The sequence below is a fragment of the Canis lupus genome, chromosome 9 (assembly GCF_048164855.1).
Source record: "Canis lupus baileyi chromosome 9, mCanLup2.hap1, whole genome shotgun sequence".
Taxonomy (NCBI): domain Eukaryota; kingdom Metazoa; phylum Chordata; class Mammalia; order Carnivora; family Canidae; genus Canis; species Canis lupus.
Window position 1 is genome coordinate 39,441,395 of NC_132846.1, and position 18,460 is coordinate 39,459,854.

General features: G+C 36.1%; 1 protein-coding gene across 3 annotated transcripts in view; it reads right to left on the minus strand.

Moving 5' to 3' along the window:
- PPP2R5E (protein phosphatase 2 regulatory subunit B'epsilon) overlaps positions 1 to 18,460 on the minus strand; it is a 145,194-nt gene that overhangs the window by 33,290 nt on the left and 93,444 nt on the right. For all 3 annotated transcript variants that reach the window (XM_072838869.1, XM_072838868.1, XM_072838867.1), the window contains exons 4-5: positions 8,464 to 8,565; positions 2,037 to 2,129 (exon numbers count right to left, since the gene is read on the minus strand). In XM_072838869.1, the coding sequence (XP_072694970.1) occupies positions 2,037 to 2,129; positions 8,464 to 8,565 (195 nt within the window). The remainder of the gene's footprint in view (positions 1 to 2,036; positions 2,130 to 8,463; positions 8,566 to 18,460) is intronic.

Sequence of the window (18,460 nt, forward strand, 5' to 3'; positions counted from 1 at the left end):
AGAACTAGTCTGGGGAAATAAGGCCGAAGGGTACAAGGTATACAGAAGTTCAACCAAAAAAAGAACTTTCTAACAAAAACACAACAATCTGCCCAGGTATACGCTCCTTCTTCACTAAAATAGAGTAAATGGGAGTCACCCCTTCACAGCATCTCAAAAAGACTAACTCACTGGGTAAAGAACTACAACAGACAACCCAAAACATCCCTTTCAAGTCTGTTTTTTTCTGATGTTTTAATCTTATGAGCTTTATTATCTTCAGTACCCATCTACCACAAAGAACACACTGAGCTGGGCCCTGCATGCTTTTCTTGTAAGAAAAGCACTGGCTTCATCATAAGATCCTAGTTCTTACTGTTTCCATGTCAACTAAACACAGGCTTCACTATCTGATCCTCTCGGGTAATTTAATTTACCATAAATATCAGGGAACCTTAATATTTCATTAGTGTTGAGAAGTGAGGGCTACTCCTGCCTTGAAGTCATTCCAAGTTATGGTGAGGGGAATCACAAGGAGGCATCATGACATAATGGACAGAAAAACAGAATAGGAAATGTGCTTGGGAAACCTTGAGAAACTTTCTATGCCTCAGTTTATTCATCTATAAAATAGGCCTAAAATCTAGCTGTGTCTATTTTAGGTTACAGCACAAATTAAATAATGCACATAAAGATGCTCTGACAGTTATACAGTGCTATATAAATGTAAAGACTTTCCAATACAAAACATAGACCTATTACATGTTGCTTTTTTGTCTGAAATGCATTTTGCCTCCTTGGTATAAGAATCTGGATCAATCAACCTATTTACCCAATGCTCCATGCATCCACCTATTTACCTACCTCTCTTTTTCCAAAGCCTCTTTTCCAAAACCTCACTTTTCCAAAGCCTCTCAACCTAATATATCCAAAATTCTAAATTTATTAATTGACTTACGGAGGGGAAATGAGGTCATCATAAGGGTTATCAACATTTATCCAGGAAGGCCTAGAAGATCAACTTCCTGCCAAAATAATGTTTTAAATTTGAAGTCCTTTTTTTTTAAAAAAAAAGATTTTATTTATTTACTCATGAGAGACACAGTGAGAGAGAGGCAGAGACATAGACAGAGGGAGAAACAGGCTCCATGCGGGGAGCCCGATGTGGGACTCGATCCCAGGACTCATGGATCACACTCTGGGCCGAAGGCAGGTGCTCCACCACTGAGCCACCCAGGCATCCCTAAATTTGAAGTTCTGCTTTACTGGCTCACTAGGAGATAGATATTTATTCTTTTTGACATGAGATGCCCATTAATCACTTAGGAAGGAGCTACAAATAGTCCACACACCAGTTGGCTCAAGCACTCATTTTTATACTCAAGCACTCATTTTTATAGATGAATGTCAACAGGAGGAGCAAGATGCTACCTAAAAATTCAATGTCATGAACATTCCCAAGTCTGAGGTACAAAGGAAGATATGGCCTATAGTTATAAAATGCAAAATGGCAAATCAAAAATAACACACCCTGAGAATTTTCAAACAGGTGAAAGTTAATCCCTTTAGAGGAATTTTAAGGTGTTAAACGGTGCTATTTCCTAGCTGTGGAAGCTCACCAGTATTTGACTTTGATTGTTTGTTGAAGGTTATTTATGTTCTGGGCCATGCTTATTCACTTTTAACAGATCTATGCAATAGCTCCTTAAGAATCCTTATGCAAAGAGGAGTTTTCAAGATACACAAAGATTCATACAAACTAGAGGTCCTATAAATGAAATTCCTTTATAATTAAATTTTAAGAAAGAAAACTGCAGGGAGTTAGGCATTAGCACTCCTTATTGCTTAAAATGAAATTAATTTCTAGCGATAAATTAAACAATAAATTAAAGAGGTACCTATTACTTTTAACAGGCAATAAGGAAACTAACTTATACAGTATTTGTTTAAAAGGTGATATAACTATCATTGAAATATTTTTAAATAATCAAGAGAAAATTAAGATAAAGTGTTATCAACTGAAAAACAAATATACGCAACAATAAAACTTGGCTTACCTGTAATACAAATTTCTGATCTATGTATTTTTTGGCAATGCTGGGTTGGAATTCTTGGCTTTCCAAAAATCGTATGAAAAATTCATATACAAGCTGCAATAAACAGATTATAGTTAATTTCAAATTATACCTCACTGAGCATAGTAGTATCAAAAACCATAGAAAGCCAGTAACACTAAAATTGCTTAGAAAATTGAGTTTTAATATCAATTACAAGCTATGCTAGCCTTTCTTGTAGCTCACAGTTGCTATTATGTTTTTTAACTTTTTAAACTAAAAATCTGAAAATACAGCCAAACAGAGCAAGTAAAACTCACCCATAGCCTCACTATTTAGAGATAACCACTGTTAACAATTTAATGTATAAACCTCCTGATTTTTCTCTATACTTCTACAACATTATCAATGAACTACAAACATATTTTTTTTTCATAAACATATTTTTATATAGTTTTCAAACTACTTTTACCATCTAAACAATATATTGTATACAATTTATGTCAATAATATCTAAGTCGCCATTCTTAGTAGCTACAAGTAGTCCATTATACATAATTTATATAATGAATAATTCCATTATTTATAATTCATTTAACCAATCTCCTATGCTTGGACATTTAAATAGTTTCTGAATTACTTATCTATCAAATCATGCCACAATGTATATCATGTAATATATATCAGAGTACATTTGCTCACTTATTTCATGAGGAAATATTTCTAGAAGTGGAATTGTTAGAGCAAAAGATATCCAAACATTTGAGGATTTTCAACACTCATTTCTAAATTTCCCTTCAGAAAATTAGCAATTTACACTCCTCTAAGCAATATATGACACTTTAGCAGAATACTCTCAAGGAGTAAATGTTCTGCAAGGAATAAAAATATTCTCATCTGTGGAGTCGATCTCAAATAAACAGTACAGTCTACTGTTCTGATAACCAGTAGAAGGTCAATGTTTATGCTCTTTGCAAAATAAATCAATGTTAAAGTATACATTAGATCCTGGTATAATAAGCAACAGTATATAAAGAATAGAACTCTTAAGAAACAGACATTGGTTTAGAAGTCTAGCTCTGTCACTAACTGTGTAACCCTAGGCCAAGTTCATTTCTCTAAAAGTCTTGTTTCTTCAACTGAATAATGGGGATGAAAATCTCTAAGATTAAATGTGATAATATATATAAACCACTACACATAGTGTCTAACACATACCACCTAAAACAGCATTCTCAAACTTTTCAGTCTTGCTCCTTTACATTTAAAAATGCTTGAAGACATCCGTTTATATGCTATATATGGAAATACATATATTTACATATATGTAAAATCAGAAATACAAACTGAGAGAATTTAAAATACATATTTGTTATTTCATTTTAAAGCAATAAAATACATTACACACTAACATAAGTAATTTATTTTTTTAAGTAATTTATTTCTGTGGGAAATTACTTTCCAAAAAGAATTACTGAGAAGCATTATTTTTTATTTTTGAAAAATCTTTTATTGAATATTAGAAAACAGATTATTATCTGCTTCTATATTCAATCCGTTATGATACACTGTTTTGGCTGGAGTATATAAAGAAATCAAGCTTCACACAGATATAATAGTATGAAAGAGGATGAGTATTTTCAGAGTTTTTTTCACATAATTGTGGAAATTCTTCTTTGATACTACACCAAAACTTGAGAATTTCTTAAATAGGAGTTGCAATGCAGAATCTGAAGCCAAAATCAATGAATTTTTCATACTGTCACACTAAATTCCAGTCTGTCTTGGACTTTGAATTGATTTTTTAGCAATGCATGGTTTCCTAACGTCATTCATTGGCCAACTGGAAAATACTGGTTCACCAAGTTATGTAGATTTTTCAAATGCTGACAAATTTTATTGTACAAATCAAAAAAGTCACATTCCTTAATATCTCCAATTTTATCAAAAAGTCTGTTTTGATAAGCTATAAAGTTCAAGGTGACAGGAGAAAGATTAAAGTTTTCCAAAGTTCTAAATTTTTCTTGAATGCTTTTTTAAAAAAATGTTTATTTATTTATTCATGAGAGACAGAGAGAGTGAGAGAGAAAGAGAGAGAGAGAGAGGCAGAGACACAGGCAGAGGGAGAAGCAGACTCCATGCAGGGAGCCCGACGTGGGACTCGAACCTCAGTCTCCAGGATCATGCCCCGGGCTGAAGGCAGGCGCTAAACCGCTGAGCCACCTGGGCTGCCCTGAGTGCTCTAATTTTATCAGTGGTAACAACTGTTTCACTTTGTCTATTTTCGAGAAAACATCCACCAAATACCCAAGATGAAACAACTAGAGTTTGCCAGACATTCCTTCAAGTAAAAATGGTATTTCATGAAAAAACAGCTAGGTTAAGCTTGTAGCTCAATCACATAAATGCCTTAACACAAGACAATTAGTATATATCATTATGCAGTCACTAAGCTTTGTGCATATTTCCCTTTTTGTCAGAAGAATTTTTTTAATGTGTACTCAAAGGTTAAGACTTAATATTTAATTTCATAATTTTTGCTGCTTTTCCAAGAATATTCTTAATTGAAACTGGCTTTTTTTTTTTTTACTTGTCAGTGCGTGGCAGTGAAGAATATGATCACAAAGCCAATTTGTCACAACCATCTTGATTGTGCTAAGGCAGCAGCAATTTCAACCACCAATGCTTTTACAACTCTCCGTTCCAATGTCAACACAGTGAACATAGCAAATAGCATAGTATTATCATAAAACTAATTTTGCCTTTGTAGGCCTGAAAATCCAGTCTCCGCGTCCCCCAAGGGTCTGCTGATATCACTAACCTAAATGCATCATACCCTTTCAACTTCAGACTCTAACTTAGCACTTGAATTAGGTATTCACATTAGGATTTTACTTTAAAGTGAGAAACTCTTTTTCTCTTTGAAACTCTGAATTCGGAATAACTTCTCGCCCAATGATCTGAAACTTTCAAGCTGTACTTGTAGGCATACTAATATGACTGATCCCCCAACACCTTCTAGAAAAATTGTTTTTTTTCAATACACTAATTTTTCAAATCTTTCTTTTACAAATAGAATGTCAGCCTTATTCAAACAACATAAAAGGGGGTTTAATTCCCACAAAGTAGAAAGATTCTCATCTTGCAGGCCTGACTTGTAGGCTGGCAGGGCTTTCTAGCAGGATTGGCAAAGTGCTCTCTCCTCTCTGGTGTTCCTTGAAAGCAGTTATGGTTTAAAACTTTGTTGGAAACACTTTAGATACACTTATTAATAAGCATAAATATTCTCTATGCTTACAAGACAGATTTTTACCACAGAATCAAAAATCTCCCTTGAATTTCTAAAGGGAAAAGAAAGACTGATGACAAAGACTGAGGACTAAATTCACTTTTCAAGATCACATAAGTGAATTCTCTATAGAACATGAATTAAAAAACTTTAGCATCTCTATTCTTCAGTCTCGAGTGTAAAGCACTAAAAACAACCCCCCAATTGTATATGAAAGTCCTGTAAAATAAAAATATCCTGGAAATACAGACCCAAATACAGAAAATACACAAGGAATAACCATGGTAACTGTGGTATACCAGTTTAAAAGATATCAATACAAATAATAGGCAAGATCAAATAACACACATACAGTAGAATTTTTGATATATTTACACTAAAAATTTGTGGATTTAATTTTTTTTTCTATTTTTAAAAAAAGATTTATTTATCTGAGAGGGTAAGAGCAGGGGAGCGGCAGAGGGAGAAGGAGAGAATCTTTAGCCAATTCCCGCTGAGCACAGAGCTCAAGACACGGGCTCAATTTCAGGACCCCAAGACTATAACCTGAGCCGAAATCAAGAGTCAGATGTTTAACCAACTGAGCCACTTGGGTGCCCCCAACTTTTTTCTATTTTTAAGTATCTCCAAAGATCCATGATTTGTTAGTAGTTCTATATGGGCCACAAATTTAAGTCAGACAGAAGTGTGAAGAAACATTCAACTGGCTAGATTCACTACCTAGCCTGCCACCCAATAACCACATCTCAATGCAATTTTGTTGTTCTGTACTTTATCAGATATTTGATAATAAACACTGTGCTTCCTTATAAAAATATATTCCAGAAGAAGCAGTAAGCATACTGCTAATGCTGGAGTTAATAAAAAGTGAGAAGGTCTAAGAAAATGCTGTTTTGGTCAGAAAAATAGATTGTTGGGTCAATTAAAAAGTAAAATGTTAAATTTAGTGATAACTCACTATAATATGAATGATCTGCCATGAACAGAAAAGGAGATCTCTTGAATGTTCACTGAGTGCTCTTATCAGTACTAAAACCACCTATCGGTGGAAAATGGAAAGGTAACCAATTTATAGAGTCAGAATCCTAAGAGAAACAAAAGAATCTTGAGTACAAAGACTTTCATAAAGGAGTAGCTGGTGAAGGAAACGGTGCGCCTACTGACTTGACCTTTATTACAAATGAAGGTTAATTTGTGAATTTTGAGAGTAGGTTTCCTTTACCTGATCTTGTCTAAATCATATTTCCTTTCTAAATCATATTTCCCCCTAAGTTAAAGCAGGCTTGAGAGTATTAACACAGATGAAGGCAGCTCATTCTGAAATACAGTCTGTGAATTTACATCCATAAGGGTATAGGTCTCATCATCATTCCTCACAGTGGCTTTGGTTTTAGAGTTTCAAGTGAACTAATAGCTAATGCTCCTGTAGTAATGACACAGTGTAAGCTAAAGATTTCTGGTGGCAGAATTTAGTTTCATAGCTTTAGAAACTGATTTGGTCATTATACTTAGGAAGGATTAATTGAAATACTTAGTTAAACTTTACTGCGCTTTAGGGGAAATTTAGATCTCTGGTGATCATGACTTAGAGCATTAAAAAAGCTCTTGCAAATGGCAAGAGTAGTCTACTGTCTCTGAGATATAGAAAAGACAAGTTGAAGCTTTGAAGACAGTTTTCTTCCTGTCTTTTCCACCATGAGATGTGGGATTTTCCTGAGGAGATTATCTTGTTTGTTTTGTTTTTAAAATTTCTTCCAGACTACACCACGTTTTATGAACTGGTGCCAAACATTAGGCATAAGACACAACAAGAAGTCCACCTATTCAAAAGAATTATGTTTTTTATTTTGTCACAATCTGAGATGTAACATGAAAAGCACAAATAATTTCCCAAATTTCTTAGATTACAGATAGCATGTCTGACACCTTTAAAAAAAAAAAAAATCAAGTAGCTAAAATAGGAAATCAGCCATAGTGTTTTAACTAATTTACTCAATCTTGGCATTGGCAGCAGGAATACATATGTATAACATGCCTGGGTAAGAGCTGAGGAGACAGAGGCCCAGAAAGCTCTCTCTATAACTAGGAGAAACAGCATACATGTATATCTGTAGAAACCTTGAGTTGCCAAAGCAGGACAGGGAAAGTTGCAAATTGATGTCAAAAATTCTGACGTGGGGAAAATAACTTTTAGGCTATCTCTGGGCTTCATCTTACTGCAGCACAGTTTTTTGCTCTTTAGAAAGTCAACTAGTAGCCATAAACACACTTCAAAGATGCCTCAGGATGAAAATGTTCAAGGTTCTTGTCCCTTTCTACCACCTCTTCCCTCCTGGCTGGTTGTTATCCAGTCTCTGAGGACATTCTAACTCAATGGAAAGAGAGCTCTGAGGAGCATTACATACACATTTCCTTGTTCTGTTCCTTTGAGAAATGCTGGCCTGCAGCGCAAGCAGCCAGGAAGAAAAAATGGAAAATGACCAGTATGGATAAGTAAATACAGTACAGATGGGCCTAGTGCTGGCAAGGAGATGGCAGGGATGGCCCCGATTTGTTGGCACACGCATATGACCAGAAAACATGGCCTTCTCAGTGCAAGAGAGCAAAACTGGCCTTCACACAAGCTTTCTAACAGCTGTTGCTCTTCTTACAACACTCTGAAATAACTATTTCAATTTGTTTTTGCCTTTGCAGGCTACAGAAACACATTTGTGGTTGTCACCTTCGTGACATTCATGTCACCTTCATGACAGGCATTCAAGGTCCCCAGGGTACCTGCTGATGAAAATGAGATATAGACTCTGTGACCTAATCATATCTAACTAATATGAATGTGAAAATAGTTCAGTTCCTGCTGGAGGCTCCAGCAGACAGGATCACGTAGAAGCTCTAATAGAAGAGCAAAGAACTGCTGGCTGGACCCACAACCTGGGATGATTCATACTAAAGCATTACACTGTATTTATTCTTTTGGCATCCTAATTATCAAGAAAGAGAAACACAGAAAGCATTCTCTAGCTTTCCATTAATGTATTTTAATTTGATTTCTGGGTGAATAAAGGCCTTCAAGAAATTCCCATACTAATCAGCCAATGAGTCAATGGATCTTTCTTTTATAACAAATGGTAGATTAAATGGTACCTGTAAATGTGGCCACGATGCCTCAAGGGTTGGTTCATCTTCTTCTGGATCAAATTCATTGCTGTCACTAGGAGGGAGAGTTCTGAATATATTGCAAGATACCTAAAAATAAACAAGCAGCACAGTTAGCTGGAAGCACCTCTTGGGCAGCCTTACACAAGATTTGCAGCCAGCTGAAGGTAACCCAGATGACAAACAACAAGAACACCACCAAACTAGAATGGGCACCTCTTTCTACAGGCTCTGAGGCCAGGGCCACCTCTAGGCAAAGATAGAAAGCACCAGAGCTGTTCCTCCTGTCTTCTTGAACAGCAGTTCTCATCTTTATATGGCCATCCCCACCCTAGGTCCCTTTAATTTTAGACCTCCCATCAAAGCCTGTTCTTGGTTACTCACCCATCAAGCATGCTTCTAATTAACCAATTTACACTAAGATATAAATAACTGCTAATGAGTTTTACGCATTTCCCTTCTCAGGTTTATTCACAATTTGCAAATTTACAGTTGAACTGATGGTAAAATTTTAGGCATTGAGAGAAAGCAAATCAGAAAAGATATTTCTGAACCTAAAACGCTTGAAATTATACTTAATCTGTTCTTAGTTGGTTGACAAAATACTGGGGTGCCTGGCTGACTCAGCTGGAAGACCATGCAATTCTTGATCTGGGGGTCGTGAATTCAAGCCCCAGATTGGATGTAGAGATTACTTAAAAATAAATAAATAAAACTTAAAAAAAAAAGTAATGATGCCCAGGATAAGATGTATTGCGATACAAATCTCTATCAACTAATTAGGTATATTCCTTTACCATAGGCAATTTCCAGATTAAGTACTGGTTGCTCATAGAATGGCCAGGAGTTGATAACTGCTAAAATTGGGCAATGAAGAGATGAGGACTCATTATTCTATTCTACTATTTCTGCATATATTCCAAGATTTCTGCAGAAAATGTTCATTTTTAAAATGAGGTTGCTACTATTCTCAGGGTTCCCTTTCAATTTCTGTTTCTTGTCCTACTTAGTCATCTATCCTCTTCCAAGGACCCAAATATATCCTCAGATATGAAGAATAAAATGGGGGAGGAGTGAGTGGGGGCAGGAAACAGGGGGTAAATGTGTAGAAAGGACAAGAAAGGAAACTGAAACAGGACGCCTGGGTGGCTCAGCAGTTGAGCATCTGCCTTTGGCTCAAGGCAGGAACCTGGAGTCCCAGGATCGAGTCCCACATCGGGCTCCTGCATAGAGCCTGCTTCTCCCTCTGCCTATGTCTCTGCCTCTCTCTCTCTATATATATATATGTATGTGTGTGTGTGTGTGTGTGTGTGTGTGTGTGTATCATGAATATATAAATAAAATCTTAAAAAAAAAAGAAAGAGATTGAACCAGAAACCTTGGCTGGACTTTCTACACAATGCAGAAAATACAAAGTATAATATATGCTGTTCTGAAAGAGGAAAAACTTTTGGGGTCCTATATACCCTGTGTTTATTCATTTAACAAATATTTATCAAATGTCCATTATATTCACATACTATTCCAGGCACTGGGAAACTAACAATGAACAGAGCAAAGAAAAGCCTGTGCCCTCCAGGAGCCAATATTTTAGTTAAATTCACAAGTATCTCATTTTTCTCACTATGGAAACTGAGCCCAGATATATAAACTATGGAAAGCAGATTTGATTTTATTTTAAGTGTAATGGGAAGCCATTAGTTGATCTTAAACAGAAATGTGACAGGATTTGATTTTTGCTTTATTTTTTTAAAAGATTTTATTTATTCATTCATGAGAGACACAGAGAGAGGCAGAGACATATGCAGAGGGAGAAGCAGACTCCCTGTGGGGAGCCCGATGCGGGACTCAATCCCAGGGCCCCAGGATCACGACCTGAGCTAAAGGCAGATGCTCAACCACTGAGCCATGTAGGTGCCCCTTGATTTTTGCTTTAAAAAAAAAAATCGTAAAAAAAAAAAAAAAATGTTAAAAAAAGTCCTTCTGGCAGCTCTCTGTATTGAACAGACAGAGAAGGGGCAGTTAGAAGCCTTTGAAGGTGGCAAGCAATGATGATGGCTTGGACTGGGATGGTGGCAGAAGAGACAGAAGTCGATTGATTCAAAATCCACTTTAGAGGTAGTATCTGCTGCTGGCCTGAATATATGGGGTGAAGACAAGTAAAAATCAAGGATGAGTCATAGATGTAAGGCCACTTACCCAAGATGGAGATGGCTGGGAAAGGGAAAGCACTGTTTACTTGTTTGGATGGGGAGGTCAAGATCCAGTCAGGAATGTGTTAGAGATACAGTATCTAGGAGGTAATCAGACATATGAATCGAGCCCTCAAGCTAGACAGGTCAGGACTAGAGACATATAAGGACTCCTTGGCATAGAGATGATTTTAAAGCCATGAGACTAATGGATCACCTTGGAAAGGAGTAAATAGAAAGGAAAGGACCTACAGGCATCCAACATTCAGAAACCAGACACAAAAAGAACCATCAAGCAACACAAATGAAAAGGAGTAGGAGGTAGGAAAAGAAAAGAACTAGTTTGGGAACTCAGGAGCTAAGAGGGAAGAGTATGTGAAGAAAGACAAACAGGTCAAACTGCAGCAAATCCTACTCTGAGATTGACTAAGATACGCAAAGACCGGTATCTAACTGTTGGGATTCTACAGTCCTATGAAGTGGATATTATCATCATCTCCAATTTATCATTGAGGAAATGGAAATACAGGTGTTGTTAAGATCTAAGGTAACAGGGCACCTGGGTGGCTCAGTGGTTGAGTGTCTGCCTACGGGTCAGGTCATGATCCCAGGATCAAGTCCCACATCCGGCTCCCCACGGGGAGCCTGTTTCTCCCTCTATCTTTCTCTCTGACTCTGTGTGTCTCTCATGGATGGATGGATGGATGGATGGATGGATGGATAAATAAATGAATAAATGAATGAATGAATGAATGAAATCTTAAAAAAAAAAAATCTAAGGTTATACTTGGTAACCAGCAGTTACAACTGAACCCAGGCTGTCAGGCTCTACCAAGTGTTCTAGAAAAGCAGGTAGACCACTTTTTTTTTTTTTAAAGATTTTATTTATTTATGAGAGAGAGAGAGAGAGGCAGAGACATAGGCAGAGGGAGAAGCAGGCTCCATGCAGGGAGCCTGATGTGGGACTCGATCCCGGGTCTCCAGGATCATGCCCTGGGCTGAAGGCGGTGCTAAACCACTGAGCCACCCGGGCTGCCCGGTAGACCACTTCTTTTGCTCTACTTTAACTTAGATGACTGGGAAAAAAAAAATCATTATATGAGAATGTTTTTGCCATGGCTAATGACATGTATGTTACTTTGTCCTTTCCCATGATTATTAGAAATTCCGTTTACAAAGAAACTAGTGACTTTTCAGAAAACCATCAACTAATGACTTCTCGTCAACCAGCCAGCCACACTGTAAGCAAAAGAACAAGTCTTTTAATTACTTGCTTTCGTTCATTCCAACTAAATTATCTGTATATACTGTTCTCTAACAATTTGTTTTCCTCTCCCAAGACATAAAAGTAAACCATTTAATAAAAAAGGAGAGGATACTCCTGTATAGTAATAAAAAAAAAAAAATCTGCATACAAAAGACATGGAAACTTCTGCTCCCTTATCCTCTTGGTTGTATAAACTCTCTTTCAGTGCCAACAAGTGCTGCAGCAATTATTTGTTCACATATTTGTCTGTCTTTCCCCACTAATCAAGAATATGCAACATCACATTCACATTTGCTTCCCTAGTACCATATGAGACATCCAATAAACGTTCACAAAATTTAAATTTGGACACATTTACAAAACAGTATATTTTGGTTTTGCTTTTTAAAAATTTCAAGTTACAGTTTTCTGACTGATTTAAATAAATGTAGGTTATTTAACTAAGATGTTTAACTCTGTACAATATTCTAAACCTCTGATTTGGTCAAGGTTTCCTCTCAATTGCCACATCAAAAGAATGTCAAGCTGTGTAAATAATCCAAACAGCAAGTAGTTCTAAAGGCATGCACTTCTCACTTAGCCACATATTGCCATTTCTTCAGATATGCCTTCCTTATAATGCTTTACTTAGCTTACTTCTAAATATTCACCAGATGAGCAATGAGGAAGCACAAATCTATTGGGCTAGACAATGAAGAGCTGACTCAACTGGTTAAGTAGTTTTCTAGCAAATATGGAAAGACTGTCAAAGCATATCAAGTGTCATGGAAATGGCCAAGCTTTTTGATCCAGCCAGGTACATATTAGGTGCTTAATAAAAATGTCATGAGTGAATGAATCATTGCTCCATCCTTGAGAATCTATTCTAAAACACTAATCCAACACAAGTCTGAAAAACTACTTAAAGTAGTCATTTGCAACATTCTCCAAAAAGTGTAAAATTGGAAATAACCTTTAAATCCAACATTCAAGAAGTTCATCAACTTAGTATTGTGCAGCATTAAAGATGATGGCTATACAAAAGCACAAAGAAATGTTTATGAATAAAGACTTAGGGGGAAAGACAGCTGAAAATGATGTGACTGTAACTATAAGGGATGGAAATGGGTAACTAAAGAGAAATTTTTAAGAGCTGTAGTAAAGTAAAAGGAATATGGATGATAAACTAGTAGTTGCTGTTATTTCTCTTGAGGCTCACAAAGTTAAGTCCTAACTTTATAAAAAAGTGTAAGTTGTAAGTTAGAGACATACAGTATATAAGTTATGCATTTAATTTCAATATGAAAATGGGCTCTTGAATTTGTTTGAATAAGATTATTACTGTCAGGAGAGTCAAAAATCAGAGCTTCCTACAATGCCTAGAGCCTACCTCATGAATGGATAGATGAAAGAATGAATGGGTCAGTTTAACTACACAATTGAGCTCCAAAATCATGAATTTAAAATTCCGTTATCCATGGATTTGGGGGGTAGGGGGGTGGGAGCAGTCCTCCAAACCCTCTGACTTTGCTACAACATTTTTTATGTGCGTGTCCAATTTGGTAAAAGATTCAGTTGCGTTGAGATTTTCAAAAGATTCCCAAGATCTTAAAATGGCTAAAAATCACTATCCAAACTGGTAGATTTGCTTCCATTAAATCTTTATCACTGGCTACCACTTCTGATTTATAGTCCAGGTTTTTTTTCTTTTTTTTTTAAGCTTTTATTTATTTATTTGTGTGTGTGAGAGAGAGAGAGCACAAGAATGAGCAGGGGAGAGGGCAAGGGGCATAGGAGAAGCAGCCTCCCTGCTGGGCAGGGAACCTGACATGCAGGGCTCAATCCAGGACCCTGGGATCATGACCTGAACCAAAGGCAGATGCTCAACAAACTGAGGCACACAGGAACCCCTACAGCCCAGGTTTTAAAGGGATTATTAAATAGGTAGTATTACTAAATAGGTTAATAGCAGCTGTATGCTAATGCAAATATATCATAACTATAAGTAGCCACCAACATCAATCCCCACCACAAAGCATTTTGCAGTCTATGTGGCTAGATTAAAATGCACCAATGACTTTATTTCTAAAGTCACAAAAACTGTCTCTATATTTAAATAAATGAGGCTCTAGTCCTAAACAGATTATCCAAAATGAACAAAAGAATTTTTTTAAGTAGACTGCAGAGATTTATTTTTATATTTTTATTTTATTTATTTTTCAACTGTTTTATTTTAATCTACACTAGTGTCAATGCAAAGGCAAAGAAGTTTAATAAGTGTCTTTGAGGTAGTCTGATTCATTTTCATCCCAAAGGCATTACAACAAACACTGAATATTGGAATCAAACTAAAGGTTTGAAAGCACTGGGCTGGCCTCCAGAAAGTGGCTATAAGGACAGAAAGCAAGGCTGAGGGAACAGGAGGAACAGATGTTAAAATCTAAATAACCCCTCCTCAAAGATAGAAAATTTAGGATTAAGGATTCTACTGGGTGGCTTCTACAATCAGATCATATTAGAGAGACTCTCTTATCCAACTCTCTCTTCTTACAAATAAGGAAAGTCCAAAGAGTTCCTCAGTTTTTCAAGGTAATGAAGGACCATGATATGTATGCATGGAAGGTTCGTTCTCAGGATCCTTTCTCTGGCACACCACCGCCATGCCATCCATGAAGGCTATGCACGGACCTGACATTTTTGTCTTTCTCCTCTGATTCCCCTACCACATTTTTTTTATCAGTTTTTTAACTCTCTCTTTGTCTCATGTCTCCTTTCCCATCACCTTCCTTCTACATTACTGGCCAGTGGCCTTCAATGACACCCATGGACATTGTTTTCCTACCTGAGAGAATTCAGAACTATGATGAACCTGCTCAGCATCAGCAGAAAAAAAGAACAGTCTCTTCATCCCCACTCCATCCCCAGACCTCCACTTTCAAAACATCTTGATTACTGTCTAGGTTCCCCTCTGGTTCCTATTCCCCACATCCCTTCTGCTCCATCCCCCCCAATTAGATTTTGAGCCCCTCAACTACTCTTTACTAATTTCTGAATGCCTCACACCTTCATATTAAAAAAAAAAAAAAAAAAACAAATAGCAAGAGTTGCCAGATTGCCAGATAAAATACAGGACACCGATTAAATCTGAATTGCACATCAACAAATAATTTTTAGTTCAAGTATGTCCCACATCTTGCATGGGATAGTTAGACTTTAAAAATTATTTATCTAAAATTCAAATTTAACTATGTACCCTGTATTTTTATTTGCTAAAACTGACAGCTCTACAATAACACTAATATTAAGAACCTCTTCTGGTTACAAGTCAGTTGTTACATGGAACCACAGCACCATCTCAGGCAAGGCCAGGAACCTAAGGGACCAGCTGCTCTCTTATTTTTTCACCTCTTTGGTTTACTGCTGATTACTGTGAATTATGGTGCAAAAAAAGAATAAATTTCAAGGCCTTGGCCAAGTGAGAAAGACAACTTAACCAGATCCCAAGTATAAGGCCCCATAAGTAAAGGGGAAGAAGTGTTTAGGCATATTTTAGTCAGGTTTTGATTAAACAAACAACTTACTATTATCCGACTTACAATATCAAAATACAACTATTAATGCATTTTTAAAAGATTTTGTTTATTTACTTGAGAGACCATGCCAGGGCACACACAGGCATAAGCAGGGGGAGGGGGAAGGGGAGAGGGAAAGGCAGACTCCCCACTGAGCAGGGAGCCCAACCTGGGGCTTGATCCAAGGACCCTGGGATCATGACCTGAGCCGAAGTGATACATTTAACTGACTGAGCCACCCAGGCACTCCACAACTATTAATATATTTTTAGGGCAGCCCAGGTGGCTCAGCGGTTTTGCGGCACCTTCAGTCCAGGGCCTGATCCCTGCAGACCCAGGATGGAGTCCCACATCAGGTTCCCTGCATGGAGCCTGCTTCTCTCTCTCTCTCTCTGTCTGTATCTCATGAATAAATAAATAAATAAATAATCTATAGAGTTATTTAAGTTACTCTTATTTAATCTAAGAGTTATTTAAGTGACTAAAACAAAAAAGCCCCTCCCTTTCCCCAATCTCTTTATCTCCATAGAAACTACTAATTTTACACTATGATTTTGGTTGGCATTTTGCTGCTGTTGTTTAAGGAAAATGACTAGCACATTACAAAGGAACAGAAGGTGGCTAGTGCCTAGTAGCTACTCACCAAATATCTGTAAAGATTAACAAAAAAACAAAACAAAGGTAAGAACAATATAATGAGTTATTAAAAACAACTAATGAATACTTTCAATTCCTCTTAGTTATATATGTTAGCACTGTTAGTATTTAAGGCGTGTGTAGTTCTCAGGGAACCACTTTTAACTATAGCATAACAAAGCATACTGTAAATAATAATCTTTTCAGTGATTTATAATACTATTTTCTAGATGAGTAAGTATCACTTTTCTTGGATAAAGTGTGCACTAGTTGACCTCAAGAACATTTCTCCCTCTGTTATCTGTGACACTATAATTTCATACATTAAGCAATACTGCAAGTATATTGTTTGTAAATATAAAATGCTGACATCATAGATATAAAATGAATTTCCTTGAGGTTACATCTACAAAGTAAATTTTCTAACAAAAAAGGGACAATATAAATGATGTTAAACAGAGAACATTCAAGCAAATTAAAAAGTACCATTATTCCTCTAGCACTATTTGTATTAAGATCTCAAGTAGCAATTTCAATGATATCCATCAGTTTTTCATCCAGTTCATTCATTCAGTCTCTCATTCTATAATCCATCATGTATTGAAAAGAAACAAAATTATTTAATCAAGCATTTAGAACCAAGAGTAGCCAGTAAATGCAATGTTGAAGCTGTCATCATGCGTTATTCTCATAGTGTTTTGTGTTAGCTCCCAAAAATGCATTTAAATATTATAAAACATATTAAAGTAAGCAAAAGTTACTTTAAATCTCTAAATCAGACATTTGAACAGAGAAGACTATTTCCAAACATATCAGAATTTGTATTAAATATTCAAATCTAAGAATCAGAACTAAAATTCTAACAGAATTTGCCTAAATATCTTGCTATACTATTTATGTTTAGAACATAAAAGTAATATACGATAAACATACACATAATGTCAAGTTACCTTTGGTAACACCAAATATAAGAATTCTTAATAATCCCAGTGATAATCTTTCAAACCTGACTCTCAATCCCTTTTAAAATAATTATAAATAATTATTGATATATAAAATCAAGGAGAAAAATCTCAAAGCATTTGTAATTATGTTCAAGAAACTTAGAATCAGAACAGATATGTATCTTCTAAGCTGGGACTTTGATTAGGAAACAAATGGCAAAATTTTCAAACTTTCAATTAGCACTTAATTTAATTAACTGGCAATTTGTTCAATCAGTTATTTGTTTCTAAAGCAAAACCGTATCTTTTAATTACCATAATTTACTGTAGTTTCAACTCCAGACTAGATACAAAGTCTCTTTTTAAACCTCCATCAATGTGAACGAACACAGCTGTTTAAAAGTTATCTGAACTTGTGAAACCATTAAAATAGCTTATTCTAACATAAAGACATGTCCTCAGCACTAAATCTAAAGAGAAAAAATTTAAACCAGTATGACAACTTCTTATGAGTCCCCCACTGCATGTCTACCTTTATTCTCTAACATATCAAATACATGACTGTCACTACTCTGTAATATCATCAATGTAATTAAAAATTCCATGCAAGGATTTCCATAAGTTATTATTACAAACACATTCACTTGAGATAAATACAATTCCTTGAGCCAAAATAATCTCTGCAGTGCTCTTGTTTGCCACAAGAAGAGAGGTCTCAGCAACACACGAGGGACAAACACTCCATGATACGTAGGTGTGGTCAAGCCACTCCACCAAGAGTGTGCACATTTTTATCATAAACCACCTTTGTGGACAAAGCTCTACACTTAAGAGAAAGTAGTCAGTGAACCAGAACCAAAGACAGCATACTCTGTTTACATGTGACTAAGAAACATGCCCTTGTGATGGCTGTTAGATTTGTTTTACAACACCCAGAAATCTAGAAGAGGATTTAAAAGATTTCTAAAGTCAATGATTTCAACCTTACTATTACACATTCATAGTCATACCTTTAATCTGTATTACCAGGGCTTTCTAGGACACAGTAACTATTCTATGAAACCTGATTTCTGAAATGAAGCAGAGGGAACATCTTAAAAATGATAAAAGAAGCTTAACAGTCAGTTGGAGAAAGGCACTATCAAACAAAAAGGAAGTTTAAAAACTTATATTGTCCAACTAGAATCTTCAAATATGAAGCCAAATTCAAAAGACAAGATTAAAGTAATAGAAATGGGGGGGGGGGGGGCATGTACTATTTTCCTAACTCACAAAGATGTCATTGTTACTTATGTTTCCGTTAGCAAGTATTTCTTTCAAAATCTACTAGGTATACACATCATTAGATTTATATAGACTAAAAAAATCTGTTTTCATTATTACTGCTGCTGCTGT